The following is a 27,571-nucleotide window of genomic DNA, read 5'->3' on the forward strand; positions in this document are numbered from 1 at the left end:
TCACCATCCGGAAATTAAACATATCACAACGAAATTTTGGAAAAATGAAACAAAACAATAGAAATCATTAATTGCATTCACAAAGGAAAACAAAAAAATCTACTTCCTGATTGATTTCAAACATATAGCTGGTAAATACTGCAGCATGAATATGTAATCCTAACAGTTAAACAAATAACTTCATAAAATGAATGAGCTAGTAAAAGTATATTCCTAGTAAATCTAGATCAGTGCTGTCCAATAGAGACATAATACAAGCCACTCATGTAATTTAAATTTTCTAATAGCTGCATTTTAAAAGGCAAAAGAAACAAGTGAAATTGATTTTAATAATGTATTTCATTTAACCCATTATATCTAAAATATTGTAACATACAATTGGAAAAAAGTGTAAGATATTTTACATTGCTTTATTCATATGAACTCTTGAAAACCAGAGGATTGGCCAGGCGTGGTGGCTCACACCTGTAATCCCAGCACTTTGGGAGGCCGAGGTGGGTGGATCACTCGAGGTGAGGAGGTTGAGACCAGCCTGGCCAACATGGTGAAACCCCATTTCTACTAGAAATACAAAAAATTAACTGGGCATGGTAGTGCACACCTGTAATCCCAGTTACACAGGAGGCTGAGACAGGAGAATCGCTTGAACCTGGGAGGTGGAGGATGCAGTGAACCAAGATTGTGCCATTGCACTCCAGCCTGGGTGACAGAGTGAGACTTCCTCTCAAAAAAAAAAAGAAAAAAGAAAAGAAATAAAGAAAGAAAAGAAAATCAGAGGATTTTATACTTATAGCATGCCTTAATTTTGACTAACCATATCAAGTACTCAGTGGCCACATGTGGCCAGTGACTGCCACTTTTGACAGGGCTGATCTAGATGGGTGCTTTCCATTTATTTGCAAGTCCAAATCTTCTTTTTTAAAAAACTAAGAATCCCGGCCGGTCGCGGGGGCTCACGCCTATAATCCCAGCACTTTGGGAGGCCGAGGCCGGCAGATGACGAGGTCAGGAGATGGAGACCATCCTGGCTAACACAGTGAAACCTCATCTCTACTAAAAATACAAAAAATTAGCCGGGTGTGGTGGCGGGCGCCTGTAGTCCCAGCTACTCGGGAGGCTGAGGCAGGAGAATGGCGTGAACCCGGGAGGCGGAGCTTGCAGTGAGTCAAGATGGTGCCACTGCACTCCAGTCTGAGCGAAAGAGTGAGACTCCGTCTCAAAAAAAAAAAAAAATTCCCAAGAGCAATCTCCTAAATAGACACCTTCAGAGAATATGCTGAAGACTGTTTCAATTTGGAAAGTTTCCTTCTCTTCACCAAGGGACTCTCAAATGCAATGACCTCCACACACCTCGTGTAGCACCTTAAAGATTGTGGGCTCCTGAGAAGTGACTGTTAATGGGACTGGGAGGCTTCCTAAGTTCTCTGTACCTCCAGTAATCACTATGGAGAAGAGATCTTTTTTAGTTTTAATTTTTTGTTTTCATTTTAGATACAGGGGGCATTATGGGTATATTGTGTGATGCTGAGCTTTGGGCTTCTAATGATCCCACTGTCCAGGTAGTGAGCATAGTTCCTGACAGGTAGTTTTTTAACCCTTACTCCTCTCCCTCTCTTGCCTCTTTTGGAAAACCCAGTGTCTACTGTTCCCATCTTTGTGAGCACGTATACCCAATGTTCAGTTCCCACTTATAACAGAAAACATGCAGTATTTTGTTTTCTGTTCCTGTGTTAATCTGCTTAGGATAATGGCCCCAGCTAAACCCACACTGCTGCAAAGGACATGATTTTGTTCTTTTTTATGGCTGCATAATATTTCATGGTGTATATGTACTACATTTTCTTTATCCAATCTACCTTTGATGGGCACCTGGATTGATTCCATGTCTTTGTTATTGTGAATAGCGCTGCAATGAACATAATAGCACATGTATCTTTTTGGAAAAACAATTTATTTTCCTTTGGTATATGCTCAGTAATAGGATTGCTGCATGGAATGGTAATTCTATTTTTAATTCTTTGAGAAATCGCCAAACTGCTTTCCACAGGGGCTGAACTAATTTGCATTCCCACCAAGAGTGTATAAGCATTCCGTTTTCTCCACAGCTTTGCCAACATCTGTCATTTTTTTAACTTCTTAATAATGGCCATTCTGACTGGTGTGAGATGGTTGTCACATTGTGGTTTTGACTTGCATCTCAGAAAAGAGATATTTTCATTGTGTTCTAGTATATTATCTTCACCTCCCTAGAAAATATCTTCACTTCAACTCCCTACCATGACCATAAAATCAATGCCTTCCAGATGAAAGTATGTCCTCATCTTCTTCTCCTGAAGTCCATAGCTCAGTCCTATGATCTACCGCTGTCAGTTTTAGGGTCTCCCAAAGCAGAAAATTTCAGTGGAGTAGTTCCCCATCTCCAATACATCACCCAGTCTTTGCATGTCTCCTTATTAAAAAATTGCATTGAGTTTCCCCATCCTTACTTTGGCTTCTCCAACCCCAATTCCTTGTACTGTCACATGTAGATTAAGATTTAAGAATTTATCCCCCCACCCACCACCTAGCCTATCCACACATACATGTATGCATGTACACACACACACACATGAATAGGCACATATATACCCAATTATGCTTGCTCATAGCCTATTTGCACTTTCTCAAATAGTGCCTTCATCACCGACATAACAATGGTCCTACCTGTTCATGTGCCCACAAATCTGTTCACGTTGGACTCTGAGTCTCTGCTAATGCAGATTTCATTACCAGGCTGCCCAGTTCAAAACAAATCTCCCACAAAAAAAGTCATGTCAGGTGACATGAGGCCCCTACAGATCCTACCTTTCCCTTGGAGTCAACACTCACAAAGTAGCACTTAACTCTCCACTCTTGGTCCACCCGTTCAACTACACTAGTTTTCTCTCTCTGTCTCCATTAATGACAACTACAACTTATTCTGCTCCTGTATACTTTTAGGGGCTAGGAAGTGCCTCAAAATATTCACTGTTTCTTTGCTGCCACCATGAATCCCTAACTTCCTTGAGGGGTTTTTCACAGTTGGAATAAGTAACGCTTGTAAAAAAATCAACTGAATTCTGTGGAAAAAAATACTACATGAATCCAAATATATTTTTATTGAAGTGACTTCAGATAGCTTTTTTAAAAACTAGATTGAGAGCTCCAAACCTCCATCACCCATTCAACGGAATGTGTGAGCGAAGGCTGGAGGCAGAGAGGGAGGGGAGGAGAGGAGAAGCTTCTAAAAGTTGACTGCTTTGTCAGCCATCTACAATAGCTCTGCGCTTCTGGCGTTCCCCTGTAGGTTTGAAGAGCCAACAGATCATGTACAATGTGAATTTTTCAGGCTCTGCCAAGGGAATCCTGCTCTCAGCTAACACCGTGGGGATGAATCAGTGCTGCTGGGAGGAGGAATGAGGAAAGAGCAGCTGACAGCAGGGTGATGGCTTTAGCTGGCCAGCAACTTCTAACGCCGAATGATGTGCTGCTGAATCCAGACCTGCTCATTAAGCCCCAGCGAGAACAATGAGGAAAGCCAGCTCTTCAGAGAGACAGGGAGAGAGAGGAGCCTGCTGTGCTTTATTAACTCTTCCAAGTGCCTACTTGGAATTCTCTCTTAGGCTGATATCTTTGAACAAAAAGCAACAAAAGTTGTTTTTATTTTCAAATCCAAAAAAAAAAAAAAAAAGCCTTTGCTCACTTCCCCAGGAAACATAAGAACAAGACTGAGCCACTTTAAGTAAAAGAAAAATACTTAATGAGTAACTACTATGCACCAGACACTGTGTAAAAAGCTTTAGGGCTGTTACGTAGATAATGCCTGACAAATAACTAAGAACTTGGATTAAGGAGGTTAGTAGAAACCAGAAAACAAAGATGGATAAGACAGATGTCCTCCTTAGCTATTTGTTAGAGAAAAGTGCACTAAACGAATAACAGAAGTATCAAGTGGAATTGATGTGGGATGACACAGCTGCAAACTCCACCCAACTGGGGGCAGCCAGGAGGTGATCCTGCGCTTAACACACAAAGTTCTTTCTTTCAATAAATGGCCTTTGTGTACTCCCCAGTTCTCTTCTTTTCATCATGGGTTTTTTTTTCTGTCTTAGAAAATTTAAATTATTATGTATTCAACTCTATCAACCTTTCCCTTTTACTGCTTCTCTTTTCATTCATATGCATAAAAAATGTCACCTCAATACCAGATAACAAATCACTTAATACCTAGAAAGATAAGCCTTCAGAACTTGCAATATAAAAGCGGAGATTAACATACACTAAGGTAAATGTCTACGTACAATGAATAATTGAAATTCAAATGGGTGGATCAAACTGATGCTAGAGAAGTTCAGAAGAGTAACTGGAACACACGCTGAAACGGTTTGATTTATGCGTGTGCTGAGTGAAGGGGGTGGCTAATGGACGAAGACACTTTGGAGATCAGTAAATAGATGTATTTGGAGTATTTGGAGATGAAAGTAAAGAGATAGGAGTGGGAACGATAATTGAGGCCAGAATGTAAAATGGCTTGAAGGTGAAGTTAAAATATGTCACCATATTTTACACATTTTGTATTTTACACAAATTTAAAAAGTAATGACTCTTGTAGAAATGGTAACCGAGAAAGGAAACAGATCAAGGATACCTTTAAAGAAGAAATCTATGGCCAGGCGTGATGGCTCACACCTGTAATCCCAACACTTTGGGAGGCCGAGGCAGGTGGGTCACTTGAGGTCAGGAGTTCGAGACCAGCCTGGCCAACACAGTGAAACGCTGTCTCCACTAAAAATAAGAAAACTGAGAGTTTGCTATCCAGTAAATATGTACACACAGCACCCAAGGAAATGCAACCCACCTCAGCTAAGACTGGCCTGTACAGAAGGTGAGTGAGTCAACCACCTGCTTACCTCCTTCTGCTTTTTAATGATGACAGAAAATTCTGTGTATGGGATCCGTGGATTTAGCTCACACCCCATTAAAGTGGCTCCTTCATAATCCTTGATATAGCCAACATATTTGGCCTTAGGTATTTTAATTTCTTTGGAGAAACCCTGAAAAGAAAGTAAATTCATTCACATGAACACCATGCACAAATATCTACTGAGTGCTAACTATGTTCCAGGCACTATGTGAGGAATCAAGACAAGCTTCTTTGAAGTTCTCATTGTACTATTCTGAAGAGGATTAGCTTAAAACCACCCATGAAGTTCAAAAACACCAGAAATCTAACTGTGTAAACAGGAAGCAAGACAATATTTTTTTAAATGGCCCTAATAAAAAGAAAGAAATATTAAAAGTTTAAAACAGAAACAGGTATTAAGTAAAAATTAGGTTTAATTTTGTACTGAATTACATAATTAAATATGACTGTTGCAAATTTCTCCCAAAGTGGTGAGGGGATCCCCAGGATTCTCAACAAATCAATAACATTGATCTAAATTATCAAAGAAAAGATAGTCAAAAAAATAAAGTTATTAGAAACTTAATGTTTCTAAGGAAATGAAATCCTTTCTTTGCAGGCAAAAAAATTCCAGACAGTCACAATGTATGGTTGTTTCAGTGACATTAATGCTTTGGAATATACTCGTTTACATACTTTAAGCCATAATAACAGACTGCTTGAGAGTATATATTCAAAATTATAAATATTTATAATATAAACATAATTTTCCTTAAGTATCTATTTCAGTTATTTGCAGAAAATTACTTGAACTTCAGCACCATCACCAGCAGTTCACTGCCTCATCTTTCAACAAAAACTTATTTTCCAAGTAATTATTGCCATCATCCTCAAAGAGGACTACAGACAAGTCATTTAAGAACCATGGCTGAGATCTCATGCTTTGCACTACAGCTACAGCCAAGGAAAGCTGATGCTCAAGACCTCAGTGAAACAATCCAATTAATTTCTTAGTAAGTTTTACCATAAAAGTTAAAATGCATCTCAAACAATGAGAAGATAACAAATAGGAGATTATTTATCTGTCTTCAGAGCACAAAAAGCTTTCTAATTACATAAAAACATATCAAAAAAAAAAAAAGTCTGGCTGGGTACAGTGGCTCATGCCTGTAATCTCAGCACTTTGGGAGACTGAGGTAGGAGGATCACTTGAGTCCAAGAGTTCAAGACCAGCCCAGGCAACATAGCAAGATTCCCTCCCAACCCCTCGCCATCTCTACAAATGATTTAAAACAAAAATTGCTGGGCATGGTGGCATGCATCTGAGGTCACAGCTACTCAGGTGGCTGAGGCAGGAGGATTGCCTGAGCCCAGGAAGTTGAGGCTGCAGTGAGCTGTGATCATGCCACAGCACTCCAGCCTGGGTGACAGTGTAAGAGACCCTGTCTGACAGCAAACAAACAAACAAATCCAAACCAAACCAAGTTCATACATTTTATGTAATAAAATCTTTAACATTCTGAAGATTTAAAGAAAAAGCCATGAGCAACGTTGAAACAAATATTATCCAAGGTTAATATTGTTATATATAAATAGTTCTCATAAATCAATGTGCAACTAAACATTTTTATAGGAAAAGGGACAAAAGAAAATGAATTAGCAATCCAAAAAAGGAACAAATACAAAGAGTTGATAAACATGGAAAAATAAATCAAACTTCACATAATCAAATAAATTCAAACATACACAATTTATTATCTGGAAAAGTGTTAAATTTTTTTTCAGTTACCAACTCCTTTCCTGACCCCTGATACACTGCTGACAAAAATGGAAACTTTTAAAGTATTTGGCAACACATAACAAAAACGTCTGGAAGCAACTCTACTTCTAGAGATTTATTCTAAGCAAATTACCGTCAATGAGGGCAAAACACGTACACAAACACACACCCATACTTATGCACGTTACCTACAAGAAACACCTAAATAGCCAAAAATGTATTGGTTAAAGAAATTATTTTCTATTTCTACAACAAAATCCTAGGAAACCATCAAAATTATTATATACACAAAATATCAAAATATATATATAATTATATATATAGGTATGAACCAATTTTATGTTTATATACACACAGAAAAAATATTAAAAGGTTTATGTCAAAGCATTAGCAGCATAGGTATGAGTTGAGGGGAAAACAAAGGAAAAGTTTTAAAATAAAAAAATCAAAGCATTAACAAAAAATTTCTTTGGGTGATGGAATTACAAGCCATTTTTCTTTCCTTCTTTTGCTTTATTACATTTTCTACAATGATTATACATTACTTTTATAGTCAGAAAAGTAAATGAGAATGTTTAGGAATTACAAATCACTGTTAAAAAAATATGCAGCCAAAGAATAGTCCTCAAAAAGCTGAGCTGAAAACTTACTTTAAGACTTAATTAAAGAGAGACAAGGTCCCACTATTTTGCCCAGGCTGTTTCAAACTCCTGAGCACAGCAATCCCCCCGCCCTGGCCTCCCACAGTACTAGGATTACAGGCATGAGCCACTGCACCCAGCCTGAGCTGAAAACTTCTGATAAGAAACTGTTAGGACAGAGTCCTGGTGAAGTTGCTCACGCCTGTAATCCCAGCACTTAGGGAGGCCGAGGTGGGTGGATTGCTTGAGTCCGGGAGCTCGAGACCAGCCTGGGTAACATGGCAAAACCCTGTCTCTACTAAAAATACAAAAAATTACCTGGCTGTAGTCACAGCTACGTGGGAGGCTGAGGTGGGAGAATCACCTGAGCCCAAGAGGTCAAGGCTGTGGTGAGCTGAGATTGCACCACCACAGTCTCAGCCTAGGCACCAAAGTGAGACCCTGTCTCAAAAAAAGAGAAAGGAAGGGAGGAAGGGAGAAAGGAAGGAACTGCAAAGATGACAGCCAAGCTCCTAGCCCACTATGTGCTGTAGAATCAGTACTGTTTGCAGTTTTTTGTAAACTCCAGGATTTCCTCTCTGCTATCATAAATGGAGGTCTTCCAGAAACTGAATCTGTTTTTCTCATTCACGGAGAATGCCACCCACCAAATTCCAGGACTGGGAATTTCTTATTAGAAACCATATTTTAGAATGTTAGGATGCAATATTATACCTCACTGACAGATGACATTCATTCATTCTCTCAACAAATAGTTATTCAGTACTTACTATGTACTAGTGACACTCTCTAATCCAGGCTGAAGCTTATTTTTGATAAAATATATTTTGATAAAATGTTTTATTTTGATATAAAACAAACGTCTGTTCTTGTAAGTGGAAAACACTGGGGGAGAAACTTATTTGGAAGAAGGCTACCTGAGAACATATTAAGAAAAGTAATGACAAAACAGTGTTGTGCGGTGAGAAACCAACCTGTTTCTTAAAGTATCCAATTGCATATTCATCTGCATATGTGAGGAAGTTCAGGATGTCATGCTTTATGTGATATTCTTTCAAATGATTCATCAGGTGTGTTCCATAGCCCTGTGTGGAAGTTAATATGATACATTAGATTCTGGAGAAAAATTTTTATAAATCCACCAGGAAATGATGGCGAATTTAGGAGTTTGTACTTTTACGTATTTTACCAACCAGGACCTTTCCTGAAGGAAATATATTGACACCCTTTCTTGCATTTCTTAACTTTGAAAATAAGCTATTAAAAAAAAAAATCAAAACCCTTGCTTCAAAGATAAAAATCATCATTTGAAAATATAAGTTTCTAGTTATTTGAAAATAACACACCAGGGCCACAAGTTCCTAACTCAATCTTAAAGATCACTTGCTGAATATTAATATAAAAGTTTTCAGAATGAATGCTGATTATTAATTTCTGCTTATCTTTAAGGTATTTGAGATTCTCAGAAGAAAAAAAAAGATGCAAATGAAAAGTGCTCTTCACTAGAATATTTAGTAACCCAAGTGTTTACTGTAAACCACAAATTGGCAACCCTTCGAAAGAACTGAATCATCACAAACATAGCATTTTAAATTTGGTCTTATCAGACCTTTCCAAGTGAGGTCTGAGAAGCCCAGAATCTCTGAATAACTAAAGGTAGTGAACAATGTTGAATAAACTCAGTGACTGAAATATTTTTATAATATGAAGTTTTTTTAGTGACAAAAGCTTACAGAAAACATATAAATCTAATGTGATTGTTTCAGAACCTCATGAAGAGAGATTAAAGTAAATCCAGCCGGGCGCGGTGGCTCAAGCCTGTAATCCCAGCACTTTGGGAGGCCGAGACGGGTGGATCACGAGGTCAGGAGATCGAGACCATCCTGGCTAACATGGTGAAACCCCGTCTCTACTAAAAAAAATACAAAAAACTAGCCGGGCGAGGTGGCGGGTGCCTGTAGTCCCAGCTACTTGGGAGGCTGAGGCAGGAGAATGGCGTAAACCCGGGAGGCGGAGCTTGCAATGAGCTGAGATTTGGTCACTGCACTCCAGCCCGGGCAACAGAGCGAGACTCAGTCTCAAAAAAACAATTTTTTAAAAAGTAAATCCAAGCATCCAGACAAAAATATCTTCACATAAATTTTCTACAATTTGATGGCACATTTTTCTAAGTAACTCAAGTATGCTCCCAGGTATGATCTCATGGAATCACAGTACCTCTCAAGGACAGAAGGATCTCTGGAAGTCATTTTGTCTAACCCCCTAACCCATATGAGGCTAGAGGTCTTTTGCCATCTATCATGAAAAGGCAATCGGCTAGAACACCTCCAATGTAGGGCAATTCCTTGGTGGTGAGATAGACCAATTCATTTTCAGGCATTATATGGTTGGAAATTCCTTCCTAACATTCACCCAAGATCTGGTCATGGTTATTTCTACTTATTGGCCTTAGTTCTACTCCTACAGTTACAAAGACTCATTCCTGCTTTTAACAGCCCTTCAAGCCTTTGAAGATTATACACTCTCACACATGCCCATCCGTACTTCCCCAGTCCCAAGCCAAGCACCATCAAGGTTATAGTCATTCCTCATATGGCATGACTGAATGACACCTCATCAAACTAATCACATTTTTTTTTTTTTTTGGACAGAGTCTTGCTCTGTCGCCCAGGCTGGAGTGCAGTGGCACAATCTTGGCTCACTGCAAGCTCCGCCTCCCCAGGTTCATGCCATTTTCCTGCCTCAGCCTCCTGAATATGTGGGACTACAGGCGCCCATCACCACACCTGGCTAATTTTTTGTATTTTTAGTAGAGACGGGGTTTCACCGTGTTAGCCAGAATAGTCTTGATCTCCTGACCTCGTGATCTGCCCACCTCAGCCTCCCAAAGTGCTGGGATTACACATCCCAAAGTGCCGGAAGCCACTGCGTCCGGCCACTAATCACTTTTTTCAGAGCTTTTTCTAATATAACAATGCCTTTCTAAAGCATGGATCCCAGGACCAAGCATAATAATAAGGGGACAGTATGTCCAGTAAACAGAACAGTATCATCATCTCCCTCTTCTGCAAATTATTCTTCCATTTATGTCACCCAAAGACATTTTAGCTTTTAGCTTTTCCCAAACATATCACAATACTGAACACAGAGAGTATGAATAAAATTTGGATAAAAAGACAAATGAACTATTTCTCTCCTTGAGGAAACGATAGGAAAATGGGGAAGATAAACATATAAACACACGTGTAGAGAAGGGGCATACTATTCAACAGAGTAGACACTAGCCTCATGTGGCTATTGAGCAATTGATATGAGATTAGTCCAGTTTGAAATGTCCTGAAGTATAAAAACACACTAGGAAAAAAATTCTCATTACTAACATTTTATACTTACTACATGTTGACAAGACAATAAAAAATGCCTAAATTAATTTCACCTGTTCCTTTTTACTTTTTTAAATATGGCTACTCAAAATTTTGAAATTACATATGTGACTTGCATTTGAGGCTTGCATTACATTTCTGTAATGCAGTATTGGTACAGAGTGATATATTTGTATCTTCAATAGTGTGCCAGGTGTAGTGGCTCACGCCTATAATCCCAGCACTTTGGGAGGCTGAGGTGGGCGGATTACGAAGTCACAAGATCAAGACAATCTTGGCCAACATGGTGAAACCCCATCTACTAAAAATACAAAAATTAGCTGGGCGTGGTGGCATGTGCCTGTAATCCCAGCTACTCGGGAGGCTGAGACAGGAGAACGGCATGAACCAGGGAGTCAGGGGTTGCAGTGAGCCAAGATCTGAGCCAAGATCATGCCAACGCACACCAGCCTGGCGACAGAGTGAGACTCTAGCTCAAAAAACAACAACAAACAAAACAAAACAAAACAATAGTGCAAAAGACCATAATCAAGGTGGTAAAGAGGGGGAATAGAAGGAAAAGAAAATGTTTAAGCTAGGCCTTAAAAAAGTTTTTCGGCCGGGCGCGGTGGCTCAAGCCTGTAATCCCAGCACTTTGGGAGGCCGAGACGGGCGGATCACGAGGTCAGGAGATCGAGACTATCCTGGCTAACACGGTGAAACCCCGTCTCTACTGAAAATACAAAAAACTAGCCGGGCGAGGTGGCGGCGCCTGTAGTCCCAGCTACTCGGAGGCTGAGGCAGGAGAATGGCGTAAACTCGGGAGGCGGAGCTTGCAGTGAGCTGAGGTCCGGCCACTGCACTCCAGCCCGGGCGACAGAGCGAGACTCCGCCTCAAAAAAAAAAAAAAAAAAAAAAAAATTTTCAAATTGGAAACAAGAGAAGGAAATGGATTGGAAATCTAAATGTAAGGTATAATAAACCTTTACAAAAGTATTATAAAAAGATATAGGAAAAGTGGGCATATAACTTAGGGTTACAAAAAGGCTTCTTAAAGAAAATATAAAATGCAAGAGCATGAAGTAAAAGACTGATTATTAAGTAGAATACTTCAAATTTTAGAACTTCTTCAAGGCACCATAAATAATCAAAGATACCATAAACAAAAGACAAATGACAAGTTAGGGGGTGTAGCTGCAACATATATTACAAAGATTTAATATCAAAAATACATAAATATATTCTATAGAATCAATACAAAAAAAGAGGTAGAATAAACGAAAATTTGTCAAAGGATAGAACAAGAATATTACCAGTAAATATAAGCAATATGTTCGACCTCAATAGCGATCAGAGCACTCTACCATAAAATGAAATATTTCACTTGACGGTATGCAAATATGTTTACAGTTTATGTACCCAGTGCCAGTAATGGTAGGGAGAACTATTCTCTCCAACACCACTGGTGAAAAATGTAAACTGGTAGACCCACTGAGAAGGCAATCCGGAAATAATTTTTTAAATTTAGACTGGCTATATTAATTCATATAGGAATTCTGCTTCTCAGTGTCTAAGGAAACATTTCTAAACAGAGCATTGTTGGTGATAGAATATTACTGGAAATAAGCATATATGTCTTCAGTAGAGAAATGATTACATAAATTATGGTGCATCCATATTATAAAATACTGTACAAAAAGAATAAAGTAGCTATATATCAGCATTAATAGAAATTCCTGCAATTATGAAAATGTTCTTTATCTATGCTATCCAATATGATAATGATTAGTCACATGTAGCTACTGAGTACCTGAGTAACCAAGGAGGTAAACATTCATTTTAATTTAATGTATCTAAATATAAATTTAAACAATCACATATAGGCACTAAAGCTGAAAGGTCTCTAAGACAATGTTAAGTTTTTTTCCAGTAAGGCAATGCATACAATATGAACTCCACTTATTTAAATGGGAAAGAAAACAACAACAAAAAACCACACAATCACCTCTTATCTGTAGGTTCAGTAAGTTCCAGTACATGTGTCAATACAAAAGTACCTGGAGGCCGGGAGCTGTGGCTCAAGTCTGTAATCCCAGCACTTTGAGAGGCCGAGACGGGTGGATCACGAGGTCAGGAGATCGAGACCATCCTGGCTAACACGGTGAAACCCCGTCTCTACTAAAATACAAAAAAACTAGCCGGGGAGGTGGCGGGTGCCTGTAGTCCCAGCTACTCGGGAGGCTGAGGCAGGAGAATGGCGTAAATCCGGGAGGCGGAGCTTGCAGTGAGCTGAGATCCGGCCACTGCACTCCAGCCCCGGCGACAGAAAAAAAAAAAGGACCTCAAAAAAAAAAAAAAGGACCTGGAAGGATGCGTACCAAGCTGACAAAATAGCAGGATGGTAGTGGGAAGGGGAAATGGGATTTTGTTTTATCTGAAAATGTATTTGCATATGTCTTACATAATTAAAATTATTTTTAAAAAAATTTTTTTAACTAGAGGAAAGCAAACAGTTGGCCAGTTGGAGTGAACTGCATGTGCACAGGAAAAGTAATGTCTAAAAATTAGTAAGAAACGTGTCTTCTGATGAAATTCACTTTAACATGGATGCTAGTACAAGAGAGATTATTATGTTGTATGCACCATCTTGTAAGGAGTTAATAGAAACTATAAATTTGTCCCCCTCATCCACAATCCAATTAATTTTACTCAAGAATAACAATGGTTCTTTGGTAAATAGCTTCTCAAAACCTGCATAAGATATTTTTCATCAGTGACCACAAATTTGTCATCTCTCCAAAAAACTTTTCCAGATTCCAAGTTGCTTGTGAGAAGGGGCTCTGTCTTTTAACTTGAACTTCCGCTGTATCTAACTAGTATTTGTGACTAGCAGTCATGGTAGTTTAAGTACTGCCTTGGTTAGAGAGGCAGTGACAACATAAAGCTATTATAAACAAATGTTTATTTAGATTTTAACCCCAGAACTCTTTCCCCTTGTTTGTACACCTTTATTTTTACCTGCCATCAAAAGGATCATTTTCTAACTATCTGGTAACTTCAGTGTTTATTTAAATACCTATTATGGTAAACAAACATTAGCTACATAATTTTAAAGCTGCATATAATGTCAAATTCAATTTTTTTTTTTTTTTTTTGAGATGGAGTTTCACTCTTGTTGCCCAGGCTGGAGTGCAATGGCTCAATCTCGGCTCACTGCAACCTCCGCCTCCTGGGTTCAAGTGATTCTCCTGCCTCAGCCACTGAGTAGCTGGGATTACAGGTACGCACCACCACGCCTGGCTAATTTTGCATTTTTAGTAGAAACAGGGTTTCACCATGTTGGTTAGGCCAGTCTCGAACTCCCAACCTCAGGTGATCCACCTGCCTTGGTCTCCCAAAGTGCTGGGATTACAAGTGTGAGCCAGCGCACCTGGCTAGATTACAAGATATTCCAAAATCAGGAGAGGAGCTTCAAGTAAACTCTCAAATGTTATCTTGTGTTTTCAGCACAATAAATCCACATACAAATCTAATTTAAAGAATTCACAGGAATTTGTTTATCAGCGTGATTCTCCAAAATGACCAAACACAGACTTTAAAATGCCATTTAGCCAAGATTTTTAATATAGTAAAATAAATACTTAAAACATCTGCTTATGGTTGGGCACAATGGCGCATGCCTATAATCCCAGCACTTTGGGAGGCTGAGGAGGGAGGATCACTTGAGACCAGGAGTTCGAGACCAGCCTGGGCAACATAGGGAGAACCTATCTCTACAAAAAATAAATTAGCCAGGCATGGTGGTGCACATCTGTGATTCCAACTACTCAGAAGGCTGAGGTGGGAGGATCACCTGAGCACAGGAGGTCGCAGACACAGGGAGCTGTGATCATGCCACTGCACTCCAGCCTGGGCAACAGAGCAAAACCCCATCTCAAAAAAATCAAAAAATGAAAATAAAAATAAAACCTGTTATGAATTTGCTGTTTTCAATAATGTATGCTACAGCCACTGGGACCCATTCAGTTGTACTCCATATTGGAGCAGTGCTTCCACGTTGTATAGTGTTGCTGGGTTGGCAGAGCTCAGCAATCTTTATCTTAGACCATACGCCAGTGAAAATGTAAATATCTTGGGCAGTGTGATGTCTCAAAAGTTGTTCATTAATCATTAATGACACAGGACAGTAAAAAGACCAGGAAATTGACCGGGCACACTGGCTCATGACTGTGATCCCACCACTTTGGGAGGCCAAAGCAGGCCATCATCTGAGGTCAGGAGTTCGAGACCAGCCTGGCCTATGTGGTGAAATGCCGTCTCTATTAAAAATACAAAAATTAGTCAGGCATGGTGGCTGATGCCTGTAATCCCAGCTACTAGGGAGGCTGAGGCAGGAGAATCACTAGAACCCAGGAGGCGGAGTTTACAGTGAACAAAGATCACGTCATTGCACTCCAGCCTAGGCAACAAGGGCAAAACTCTGTCTCAAAAAAAAAAAAGACCAGGAAATTCATGGAAGAACTGTTTCTCCCATTCTTACTTCTACTAAAGATTGGTTCTTACCATTAAAACACACACACACACACACACGTTCTCACCATTAAAACACACACGCACGCACGCATGCAAACACACACACACACACACACTAAACTCATCCATTCTATTTTGTTTTGAAAGACTAATCTTCATTTTCTAAAACTACAGTTTCAAGTCACTTACAAGAAGTGATTGCTTTTCTTGTTCTTCCTACTGAGTCTGTGATGCTTGGCCACCTTTTCAAGTCTTTAGAAAATTACATGGTTTGGGGGAAAAAATGCCTTTCTGGGAAGTAATAAGACAACGTATCCAATTCATACTAAATACCTTCAGTTTCCCTCTAGTATCCCTAAAAGTGTCCAAGTCAACCTTAATCAACCTTTCCAAACAAGGTGCTTGGTATAGCTATCTTTGAAAATAAAATTATGCCATCTTTTTCTAAAATTACAAACCAAGGACATATTTTCCAGGTCTTCACCGTAAGAAAAGCCAAAGAAAATTTTCCTTTAAATAAGTTCTTACTTTGAACATTTGGAAACATCTGGACATTTGTCACTTCGGCTAGCGGGGAATAATGATAAACACAGCAACAGCACCATCTAAAGACACACTGTCAGAATTCCTTGAAAATGAGCCAGAGATCAGTTTCAAGCAAATATGGGTCTTCACCTTCCCCAGTCAGAATGATGAATGTAAGACTGTTGAATTCCATTTGCCCTTTGATGCTTAGTGCAAAGAGTCAAAGACAAAAAGCTCCACTTGTGCTTTGTGAGAATAAATACATCGCGGCAGCTATAATTGGCACTGAAGCCGGGCGCGGTGGCTCACGCCTGTAATCCCAGCTACTCAGGTGGCTGCGGCATGAGAATCAATTGAACCCAGGAGGTGGAGGTTGCAGCACAGGCTGTGCCCCTAATGCAGAGAATGATTCCTTTCAGGGACTTATTTTTGGTTTCCGTAAACGGCATTGCTTCTTTGAAGCTGAAGGAGTCAAGAAAATACTTAGACCAGCACTGTTCAATACAGGAGCCACTGGCCACATGTGCCTATCAAGCACTTGAAAGGCAGCTTGTCTAAATTGAGATGTGTTGTAAATGTAAAATACATGCTTGGTTTCAAAGAGTTAGTACAAGGCTGGGCATGGTTGCGCACGTTTGTAATTCCAGCACTTTGGGAGACCAGGGCGGGCAGATCACCTGAGGTCAGGAGTTCAAGACAAGCCTGGCCAACATGGTGAAACCCCATCTCTACTAAAAATACAAAAATTGGCCGGGCATGGTGGCACGTGCCTGTAGTTCCCAGCCACTTGGGAGGCTGAGGTGGGAGAATCACTTGAATCCGTGAGGCAGAGGATGCAGTCAAGATCACGCCACTGCACTCCAGCCTGGGAAACAGAGTGTGAGCCTGTCTCAAAACAAAAAAAAAAAAAAAAAAAAAAAGGCCGGGCACGGTGGCTCACACCTGTAAGTCCCAGCACTTTGGGAGGCCGAGGTGGGTGGATCACGAGGTCAGAAGATGGAGAGCATCCTGGCCAACACGGTGAAACCCCGTCTCCACTAAAAACACAAAAAATCAATCGGGCGTGGTGGCAGGCGCCTGTAGTCCCAGCTACTCAGGAGGCTGAGGCAGGAGAATGGCGTGAACCTGGGAGGCGGAGCTTGCAGTGAGCCAAGATGGAGCCACTACACTCCTGCCTGGGTGACAGAGCGAGACTCCTTCTCAAAAAAAACAAACAAACAAACAAACAAAGAAGTAAATTTCACAAGGCTAGCCTTTAGGTTTCCAGGGTAAAAAAGTTCCTCTAGGCCGGGCGCGGTGGCTCAAGCCTGTAATCCTAGCACTTTGGGAGACCGAGACGGGCGAATCACGATGTCAGGAGATCAAGACCATCCTGAATAACACGGCGAAACCCCGTTTCTACTAAAAACTACAAAAAACTAGCTGGGCGAGGTGACGGGCGCCTGTAGTCCCAGCTACTCGGAAGGCTGAGGCANAAAAGACAGTACAGAACAAAGAATGTAATGTAAAAGGTCTCCATAATTCTTCGTGATGCTGAATGGCTGTTGCAGTTATACTAATAACACTTTGGATATATGGGTAAAATAAAATATATTTCCAAAATTAATCTCACTGGATTCCACTTGCTTTTCTTAAAAAAAAATATATAACTACCAGAAAATTTAAAAGCACATATATGTGTGCTTTTATAACCTCATATTTGCAAGTTGCTTTATATTTCTATTGCACACATTGCTTTAGACCTTCCAATAATTCTTCTCAGCAGCCATCTTAATCCTGAGCTGGTAATCTTTAGTCTGCCCATGAAAATCCTAAATGAATAACAAAGTTGTTGTTTTTTTGTTTGTTTGTTTGTTTGTTTTTTTTGAGATGGAGTTTCACTCTCCACTGCCCAGGCTGGAGTGCAGTGGTGTGATCTCAGTTCACTGCAACCTCTGCCTCCTGGGTTCAAGCGATTTTCCTGCCTCAGCCTCCCAAGCAGCTGGGATTACAGGCATGTGCCACCACGCCCAGTTAATTTTGTGTTTTTAGTAGACATGGGGTTTTACCACATTGGTCAGGCTGGTCTCAAACTCCTGATCTCAGGAGATCCACCTACCTCAGCCTCCCAAAGTGCTGGGATTACAGGTGTGAGCCACTGCGCCCAGTCCTAAGTGAATAACGTTCTAAGGACACGTTTTCTGGTTCCCTTTTCTTAAAAGCAAGAAAGTAGAACAGGACAAGGTCTAGATGAGAGCTCTTTCTGTCAATTCAGAGTCTAGTTTATTCTTGCCAGATTGCGGCACCAACTGCAATACCAATAAAACATGGACACAATTCCCGGAAAGGAAGGGACCTAGGCCAAAGACAACTGGGAAGGTAAATTAGCAACATAAAAAACAAAACAAACCCAAACAAAAAGACACTCCAACACACGCCAAACCCTACAGAATAACTTCTGAAATTTATTCATAAATTTACATGACTTCCCTTATAGAATTTCATGACTTCCCTTAAAGAATTTCTTTAGTCCTTGTCTTCCCTTAGGGACAAGGTCATAAGAAATCTTTCTGAAGTGTAAGCTGCCTGAATCATCTTTCTAATCCACATTAACCATATCCTTTCCAGTAGTTCAGTGTCACTAATTGTGATTACGTGTTTGTGTGTGTGTGGGTGTGTAAATTAACAATGAAATGAAATTAACTAAGATTTATTTTCAAATATCCCTTCATTTGCTATAGATAGTTGAGTGACACATTGAACTTGTACAGTATCCTGCTACCTTGCCCCAAAGTCCAACAAAGCCTTGGTACAACCCTACTTGTTGCTGGGTGAAACCATTTACTCTTCTCACACACATACACATACACTCACAGTGAGACAGACGTCCCCAACCCCTAGACCATTACCAGCCCATGGCCTGTTAGGGACCAGGCCACATAGCAGGAGGTGAACGGCAGGGAAGTAAGCATTACCGCCTGAGCTCTGCCTCCTGTCAGATCAGTGGTGGCACGAGACTCTCATAGGAGTGCAAACCCTATTGTGAACTGTGCATGCAAGGGATCTAGGCTGCGTGCTCCTTATGAGAATCTACCTAATGCCTGATGATCTGAGGTGGAACAGTTTCATCCCAAAACCATACCCCTAGTCTGGCCCGTGGAAAAATTGTCTTCCATGAAACCAGTCCCTGGTGCCAAAAAGGTTGGGGACCGTTGGAGTGAGAGAACTATTCCCAGAAAGTCCTTAACTCCACTTTGAACTTTCTCTGGACATGGCACAGAAAGATCTTCCCAAGCTCTGCAGGCCTTAGTGAGAAGCCCCACATTCTGCTTTTCTTCTAAGACCTTGGGTTACCCTTACCTTGACTTGCTCGTTGGAGGTTACAGCACAGAAGACAATCTCTGTGAATCCTTGAGATGGGAACATACGGAAACAGATACCACCAATAACACGGCCATCTTTAATTAAAGCAAGGGTTTTGTGTTTCCTGAAAGAATAAGATTATGTCAAAGTTTTACCTATCCTAGTTATACAAATATACTTTTTGGGGTGTTCCTTATTAACCAACTAAGAAAGAGGGACATGTCCTAAGTTTCTATAGAAACTTCCTTCATGTAGCCCCTATCTCACTAGACTACCCTTTTATCTGAACTTTTTAGAGCAAGCTTGACTGCACAAGACGTCATCAGCACTCCCATCAGAACAAAGTACCAGTCACCTAAGAAGTATCTGAGGTTTAAAATAGAGAACAGTGTATGTGCGGAGGTACTCTGGAACTGGCACACCCAGTGCCAAGGAGGGGTCAGGGGAGAGCAGGAAGTCATGGACAAACATGATATGTGTCTCTGAAGAGTTAAGTCCTACTCCAAAATATTACAGAAACATTATGAAAAAGAATTTAAAATATACATATACAATTTGTGAAACTTTGCATTATGGAATCCTTCTCTCTGTCTAAAGCATCACTCTGAATTGTCACAGGCACAGATCACAGTCCCCAGAAGCTACTGGGCTATATATGTTAAAATAAATTCAATTAGAGAAGTTTAGTTCTTTGGGGTTTTGTGGCTTTTTTTTTTTTTTTTTTAAAGCAATGGATTTTCAAAGTTAACCTGTCTTATATCCCAATAATTGCCCACAGACCTGGGCAATAATGGCACCTAGTTAAGATACCAAAACCAATATTTTGACTATGAAAAAAGTAGAACATCTTAGTGTTACATTCTCTCACTGCTATAAAGAATGAAGCACAGGATAGTCATCAGCGATGTAAAATACAAAGTTTCATTATCATTAACAAGAAAATCTGTAAATTGTTTAAAATTAATCTTAGCACTTTCAGACATGAAAATTAGCTTGGTGTAGCTCTGTATCCACAGCAAGACAGGAGCAGTGGTATTCGGTGGATGACTATGGCTGACTTTCACTATCTAAGTAGTTCCTCTTTCATTTAATAAAGGAAATAAGGAAGAAGGAACAGAAAGTACCACTTACGGGTCAAAGACGAGCCGTGTGATGTACTCTTTTGGCATTCGGGGCAGCTGGTGGGAAAAAACGTTCTGTAGGCCAACCAGCCACATGAGGATCTTCTTGTTTGGTTTCTGGTTGAGGGAATTGCCAACGACGTGAAATTCAATTACACCTCTGCGCTCTTCCAACCTTGCCGCCTCATCCCTGGCCGAGTGTGCTGACAGAAAATTGGTCTGAGATGCAAGAGACAGGAAAAAATTACACAGAGCTATTCTCTCAAGACAGTGGGGATGGGACACATCCAAGCTTCTCATCTGTGTTCTAATAAGATACACATTTGTGGATTTTCAGAGTCCTAAATTCACACATGTGCACACATACACACAGACACACATATACATACAAGTTATGAAGACAAGACAGAAAAGGCAGGTAAAGCATTTTGAGAAATTGGAGTATTATATGTGTACATGGATGATATTCAGTGTAGATTAGGGGCCAGCAAAATTTTCTGTGAAGGGCCAGATAGAAAATATTTTAGACATTGCGAGCCATAAGGTCTTTGTCACAACTACTCCTTCATCTGCTATAATGCAAAAGCATCCACAGACAATATGTTAAAGAATGGGTGCAGTACTGTTCCAATAAAACTTTGTTTAAAAATACAGTAAGCAGACAAAATGTGGCCTGTGAGTTATTGTTTGCCAACCTCTGGCTTAAAGGAATCCTCTCCAGCTGAGCTTGAAGGACCCTTGAGATGACAGATTCAAATTCTCATTACAGGCCCAATAGTAGCACTCATGAATATACTCTTAACACTTCTTTTTAAAGAACAGGTTTTTTTCCAGACAATATCTGTTGACTTACACTCAACCATAGCTGGAAGCACAATCATGTGCCAGCACTTATGCTCCCCATCTTATTTAATCTGCCCAGTGGTTTGCAAGTAAATGCTCCACAAACAGCTCTTCAGGTAAGGAAGGCCCTAACTGGTGACACTTCATCTCATTAGTCCAGAACTGGCTATCCAGGTAACCAGGTGCCATGGTGGTCAATTTCAAGCTACCAACATATGGAACAACCAGCTCAAAAATTCCTAAAAATTTAACAATTTTCTTTGCATTCCAGTATAAGCCAGCTCCAGTACACTACTAAATATTAATATATCCAAAATATTTTGAAACATGTAATTGCATCCTGATGTAGTTTGAATGTGTGCCCCCTCCAAATTCATGCTGAAATGCAATCTCCAATGCTGGAGGTGGGGCCTAGTGGGAAGTGTTGGATCATCAGGGCAGATCCCTCATGAATGGCCTAGCACCATCCCCTTGTTGATGAATGAGTTATTGCTCAGTTAGTTCATAGGAGATTTGGTGGTTTAAAGGGGTCTGGCTCCTCCTCCTCACTCTCTTGTTCCCTCTCTCACCATGTGATGTGCCTGCTCCCACTTCACCCTGCACCATTAGTAGAAGTTCCCTGAGGCCTCACCAGAAGCTGAGCAGATGCTGATGCCATTCTTGTACAGTCTGCAGAACTGTGAGCCAATTAAAGCTCTTTTCAAAAAAAATAAATTACCAAGTTTCAGGTATTTCTTTGTACCAATGCAATAGACTAGTACAAATTCCCATTTTAGAGCTGAAAAAAAACTAAACTCAGCTAATCTGCAATGTTACTAAATCCCTAAAAAAAACTATAGTCTTAAGCCCTCACAGACTGGATATCTAGAAGGAAATGGAAAGATCATTTTAGGAAAAGATTTTTCTATCACAACATTCTGGTTCTCTGAAGCATCCTCAATATCATAAAATAAATACTTAAGGAAACATGGCAAATTGAAAATTAACACTGTAATATAATCTCCAAGCCATTTCTTCATTTCCTGGAAGCTGTCAGAAATGTCTTAAGACAGGCATGTCTAAAGAAGTGTCATTGCTTTGCATGCCCTCAGATGCAAGGCAACGAGATGACAGAAGCACTTTTACCAAAAATGCCTTACTTGAATCTAATCCTTAGTAAACAATCAAGAAATCCAAAAAGAGGGACCTTATACAAAACTAGCGACCAAGACTCTTCACCAATGGCAGTGCTGCAAAAGACCAAAACAGGGCTGGGGAGTTGTTTTAAAGGAGACTAAAGAAATGAAGAGAGAAGAATTAAATGCAATGCACAATCCCTAACTGATCCTTCAACAACAACAAAGGTTATAACGGACATCATCTAGATATATGGGAAATTTAAATACAGTTTTATATTAAGCCAGAGGTCAGCAAACTTTTCAGTGAAAAGGCAGATAATAAATATTTCATACTTTGCAAGCCACACATTCTCCGTCTCAATTATTCAAATTTACAGTTGTAATGCAAAGACAGCTGCAGACAATATGTTTTAATAAAACTTTATTTGAAAAAACAGCCAGTGGACCAGATTTGGCTTGCAGGCTGTAATTCACCAACCCTGTATTAGAAAATATTGTAACCATGCTAAATTTTCTAACAGTAATGACTGCATTGTGGTTATGTAAGAGAATAGCTTCCTTATGAGATACAGTACATGCAAAAATTGTTAGGGGTGAAGTATTACGACATGTGCTTTTAATTCTGAAACGGTTCCAAATGGTTCATGGGAAGCGGGGAGAGAAAGAGAAAAGAGCATATGCGAAGGCGCAGGGAGAAAGAGAGAAAGCAAATGTGGCATAATGTTAACTGCTGAATCTAAGTGAAGAGTCTATGGATTTTTATCACAGCATTTTGCAACATTTATGAGGGCTTGAAATTTTCAGGATAAAAGCTGGGAACGATGCCTTCAACTGTGAGATTATTAGTAAGTGGACCTGTGATGTGATATTCATCAAGGGGAATTACCTCTTGATCAGTTGTTCCTGCCCTCTCCACACTGACCACCAGGTTAAATGCAAACCAGGGTAGCATAACATGTTAACTCTCAGCATTAGCATCCCCACTTCTGACAGCTGGAGTGGCCAGGAGAGCAGAAGAGGTCTACCAGCTGGCTGCCCAGGTTTACCCTGCTGACCTCTGGTCCAAGCATTGCTGCAGGGTCCGTGATGGTAGACATAACCTCGTTGATTAATTCCATCGGAATATCCCCCATAACTCGGGGTCTCTTGGCCTCCTCCAGAACATGAGAATCTGTCATTTTCCTCTTTTCTCCTGTGATGATCAAAATAAAAGGCAAACAATGGGTGGTTCTAAACAAAAAACAAATAATACACGCTGACTAATTTTCTAACAGCACTGATGGGTATGGAGGTCAATTCTATCCTTACCACCAGGGGAAGGGATGACAAAGGAAGATAGGAAAGAGAAGGGACAAGCTCACAATAACTGCCAACCCAATTCATTCTGAATATTCTCTACTTTCTATGATGATTTTTAACTAGATACATGAAATATTAAAGTACATGTTTCTTCATCTGCAAATGCAAAGGGGTGATTCTAGCTATGGTTTGTTAGTACTATCTAATATAGTCTCTTCGAGGTCAGAGAACATGGTCCATATGACACCAAAGTGTCAAAATGTTTTGAAATTTGCCTTATGGCCTAAAATAAGATCAGTCTTTTGTAAATGTGTAGTGTCTTCTTGGAAAGAATGTGTATTTTCACATTTTGATCTCTATAACTCCATTAGCTCAAGTTTACTGATCACATTGTATGGGCTTCCAGAGCCTTACTGGTATTTTTGTCTGACCTATGAATTACTCAGTTGTTTGTTTAAACACTCAACTGTTGGTTGATTTGATTATTTCTCCTTGAAGTCATGTTAATTCCACACACCCCCCACCCCCACTCCACCATATATGTATGGAAATCAGTTTGCATTAGGCTTTGGGCTTTATTGATTAGTTATTGCTATGTAATAAGCCAACCCCAAATGCAGTCCTAAAACCATAATAACTTACTATCATAGCTCATTCATTTGGTGTGTTTACTGATGGGTGGCTGATTTCAACCAGTCTCATTCAATCTTGGCAGGCTTGCTCATGAGTCTACCCATTGATTGGAATCTCTGCTGGGCTTGGCTATACACACACACACACGTATGTATATGTATATGTATGTATATATATTATGTATATATGTCTAATATTATATATTTGAAATATACCATAAATTGTTTTATTTTTAAACAATGAATTCAATTTATTACAAAATGACACACTTCATCTTTTACAATGCTTTTTTGCCTTAAAATGATGCCTCACAAAGTGAGCACGGCCAGTAGCCTATCAAGTAGATGCAATCTCACCATTCCACAAAATAGGAGAGGCCATGCAAAGGCAAAGAGAACTTTCTTCTACTTTCCTCATGAGATTGCATGGTAGTTTTTTTCTCCTTTCTATTCTCATGTTTGGTTTTTCCAGTTTTTTCCAGACATAACATGTATTTATTTTTACAAGTAAATTTTCTGAATTTTTAAGATGTCTAGATCTAATTTATTTCCTCACACGTGAATCCCACTGCTATCTCAATATAACATTCTCCACATAGCATTCTCACTATCTTTAGTTGAAAAGGAGCAGAACAATATAAAGCAACTTGACTGTAGAATATTCTTCCAGAAATATTACATATTATTTACTAAATGGCTTTTGTCGAGTTCTTTTTTTTACAATTCTTTTGTTGTTTGTTTTTGGAAACAAGTAACAATATTTTCAGACATTTGACCAATAAGTCCTCAAATTCCATGATTCTCTAAGAGTAATGCTGAAAACTATTTATTTCATGGCTGGGGTTTGTTCATTGATATGCCCCCCGCTTGTTACACTGCTAATGGTGTTTATGATTTTTTTTTTAAATCTGAGGCTGAATCCAAGCTCACTGGTAGAGTTTCTGCATGGATTTGTGATATCTCCCTTGGAAGTGAAAGGGAATGGTGGCATGTAATAAATATTTGGTACTTCTTATATTATAAGGTCCTCTTCTTTCCCTCTTTCACGGTACTTCTTTTATTTAAAAATTTGGTAACATCCAAGATTTGTCTGATGTCAAGTCTGTGGACAGAAAAGCAACCTTCAAAACATTCTCTAACTGTGAAATACTTCTAGGATCAAGAGATATTTTTGCCCATGTGGCAGATTACATTAATGGCCAAATTATTTACCCTCCTGGTATCTACAGTCTTTGCCATGTGACTTTGCAGTGATTCCTACGAAAGGAATAGACTACCTTTTTCCACTTCTCTACCTCTCAACTCTGAGTTCAACTATATGACTTGCTTTGGACGACAGAATGAGGCAGAAGTCAGCAGGGCATGGTGGCTCACACCTGTAATCCCAGCACTTTGGAAGGCCGAGACCGGTGGATCACCTGAGGTCAGGAGTTTGAGACCAGCCTGACCAATATGGGAAAAACTTGTCTCCACTAAAAATACAAAAATTAGCTGGGCATGGTGGTGGGCACCTGTGATCCCAGCTACTCAGGAGGCTGAGGCAGGAGAATTGCTTAAACCCAGGAGGCAGAGGTTGCAGTGAGCTGAGATCGCACCACTGCACTCCAGCCTGGGTGACAGTGTGAGACTCCATCTCAAATAAAAAGAAAAAAAAAAAAAAAGAATGTGGCAGAAGCAATGGTTTACAAGTTCCGAGCCTAGGCTTCAAGAGACTGTGTATTTCTTCCTGCCCTCTCTCTTCAGAAGAAGGACATGTTCCGGGTAGCCTAATAGTCCCAGGAAAATTATGAGAAATATGTAAAGCAGAGTTGCTTCAGCTTAAGTGCTCTAGCCAAGCCAAGCCCAAAACAGAGATTATAATCAATGGGTAACCTGCAAGCAAGCCTAGCCAAGATTGAGTGAGACTAGCTGAAATCAGCCAACTCTCAGGCAACACACCAAATGAGTGAGCTATGACAATAAGTTATTACAGTTTTGTTTTGTTTTATTTGTTTTGTTTTGAGACGGAGTCTCACTCTGTTGCCCAGGCTGGAGTGCAGTGGCAAGATCTCTGCTCACTGCAAGCTCCGCCTCCCGGGTTCACGCCATTCTCCTGCCTCAGCCTCCCGAGTAGCTGGGACTACAGATGCCTGCCACCACGCCCAGCTAATTTTTTGTATTTTCAGTAGAGACGGGGTTTCACCGTGTTAGTCAGGATGCTCTCGATCTCCTGACCTCATGATCCACCCACTTCGGCCTCCCAAAGTGCTGGGATTATAGGCATGAGCCACCACGCCCAGCCAGTTATTACAGTTTTAAGATGGTAATAACTAACCAGTACAGCCAAAAGCCTAATACAAAGTGATTCCTGGCCATTAAAATCCTGGACATGCAGAAACTGTAGTTGGTTTAAGTCTACCTTTTGCACTCCTCAGGTAATAGAGCTCCTGGGGCAAGTCACAGCCCTGTCTTATCCCTCTTAAGAGCTTACCTGGGTTTGCCTCAAGTCCAGAAGAGGCTTTGCAGGCAGGACTGCTGCTCCCTGCATTTGACTGCTCAAGGGAAGATGAGGTTGAATTGTATGAAATTGTCCCAGCCACAGGAGGTGGACTGATAACTGCCCGGGCAAAAGGAGAAGAAGGTGTTAGATGACTGACTCCTTTCTTAGGCAACAAGAAACCAAGTGCAATGGGACTACCCCATTCCTGCCCAATGCCACAAAATAAGTCATCTTTAAAACATAAGCCAAAGGCATCAAAATAACAAAGACAGTAGGGATTAAAACTCATTAAACAGAATAAGGATATCTGAGTCCATATTGATAAAATAATAAATGAATAAATAAATAAGTGGAGATGAGGAAAGCTCAAGAATACCAACAAAGAAATAAGGAAGCAATGGTGGAAGTTAGTAAAAAAAAAAAAAAATCAGTATTTGGCAGCCACCATATGATAACTGATTTGAGGAAGATCATGTGTGTAGGCTAAACCTGGTGAGTATAATTTTGATGAAGACAAGATATTTATACAGTCTTAAAATATCTCCCCACAAAAGTACTTCTTTTTATTAAAAAGGAAAGGTAGTAATACTGCAGTGGAGAAAGCCGGTGACCACCACCAGAACCATGTGATCAAACTTAATATCAAACTTAATACCAACAATGGTGGGACAAGCCAACATCATATGCCTCCTGATGCAATGGAAAATTTGCAATAAACCACATTATTGAGACAAGAGGCAAAAACAGAAGACAGCATAGAGCTTAGATAACAATACCACATCAACGTTAAATTTGCTGACAGAAAACTATAGTTTTTACGTTAGAGAATATATGAGAGACATCAAAATTACTAAAGGTGCATGATGTTTGTAACTTTCAATTAATTTAGGAGAAAAAATATACATATAATATATACTTTCAAAAATATATATATTACATATTTGGATATTATATATTTTAAAACATATTATAGAT

At 39.9% G+C, this 27,571-nt stretch overlaps 1 protein-coding gene across 1 annotated transcript in view; it reads right to left on the minus strand.

Moving 5' to 3' along the window:
• The window catches only part of KAT2B (lysine acetyltransferase 2B), a 122,866-nt gene that overhangs the window by 9,254 nt on the left and 86,041 nt on the right, over positions 1–27,571 (minus strand). Inside the window, 6 exon segments of the mRNA XM_017860976.1 lie at positions 4,929–5,072; positions 8,317–8,427; positions 19,102–19,228; positions 20,236–20,444; positions 23,242–23,378; positions 26,588–26,713. Coding sequence (XP_017716465.1) covers positions 4,929–5,072; positions 8,317–8,427; positions 19,102–19,228; positions 20,236–20,444; positions 23,242–23,378; positions 26,588–26,713 — 854 coding nt within the window.

Source organism: Rhinopithecus bieti, unplaced genomic scaffold (assembly GCF_001698545.2).
Source record: "Rhinopithecus bieti isolate Rb0 unplaced genomic scaffold, ASM169854v2 scaffold_58058, whole genome shotgun sequence".
In the NCBI taxonomy this organism is placed as follows: Eukaryota; Metazoa; Chordata; class Mammalia; order Primates; family Cercopithecidae; genus Rhinopithecus; species Rhinopithecus bieti.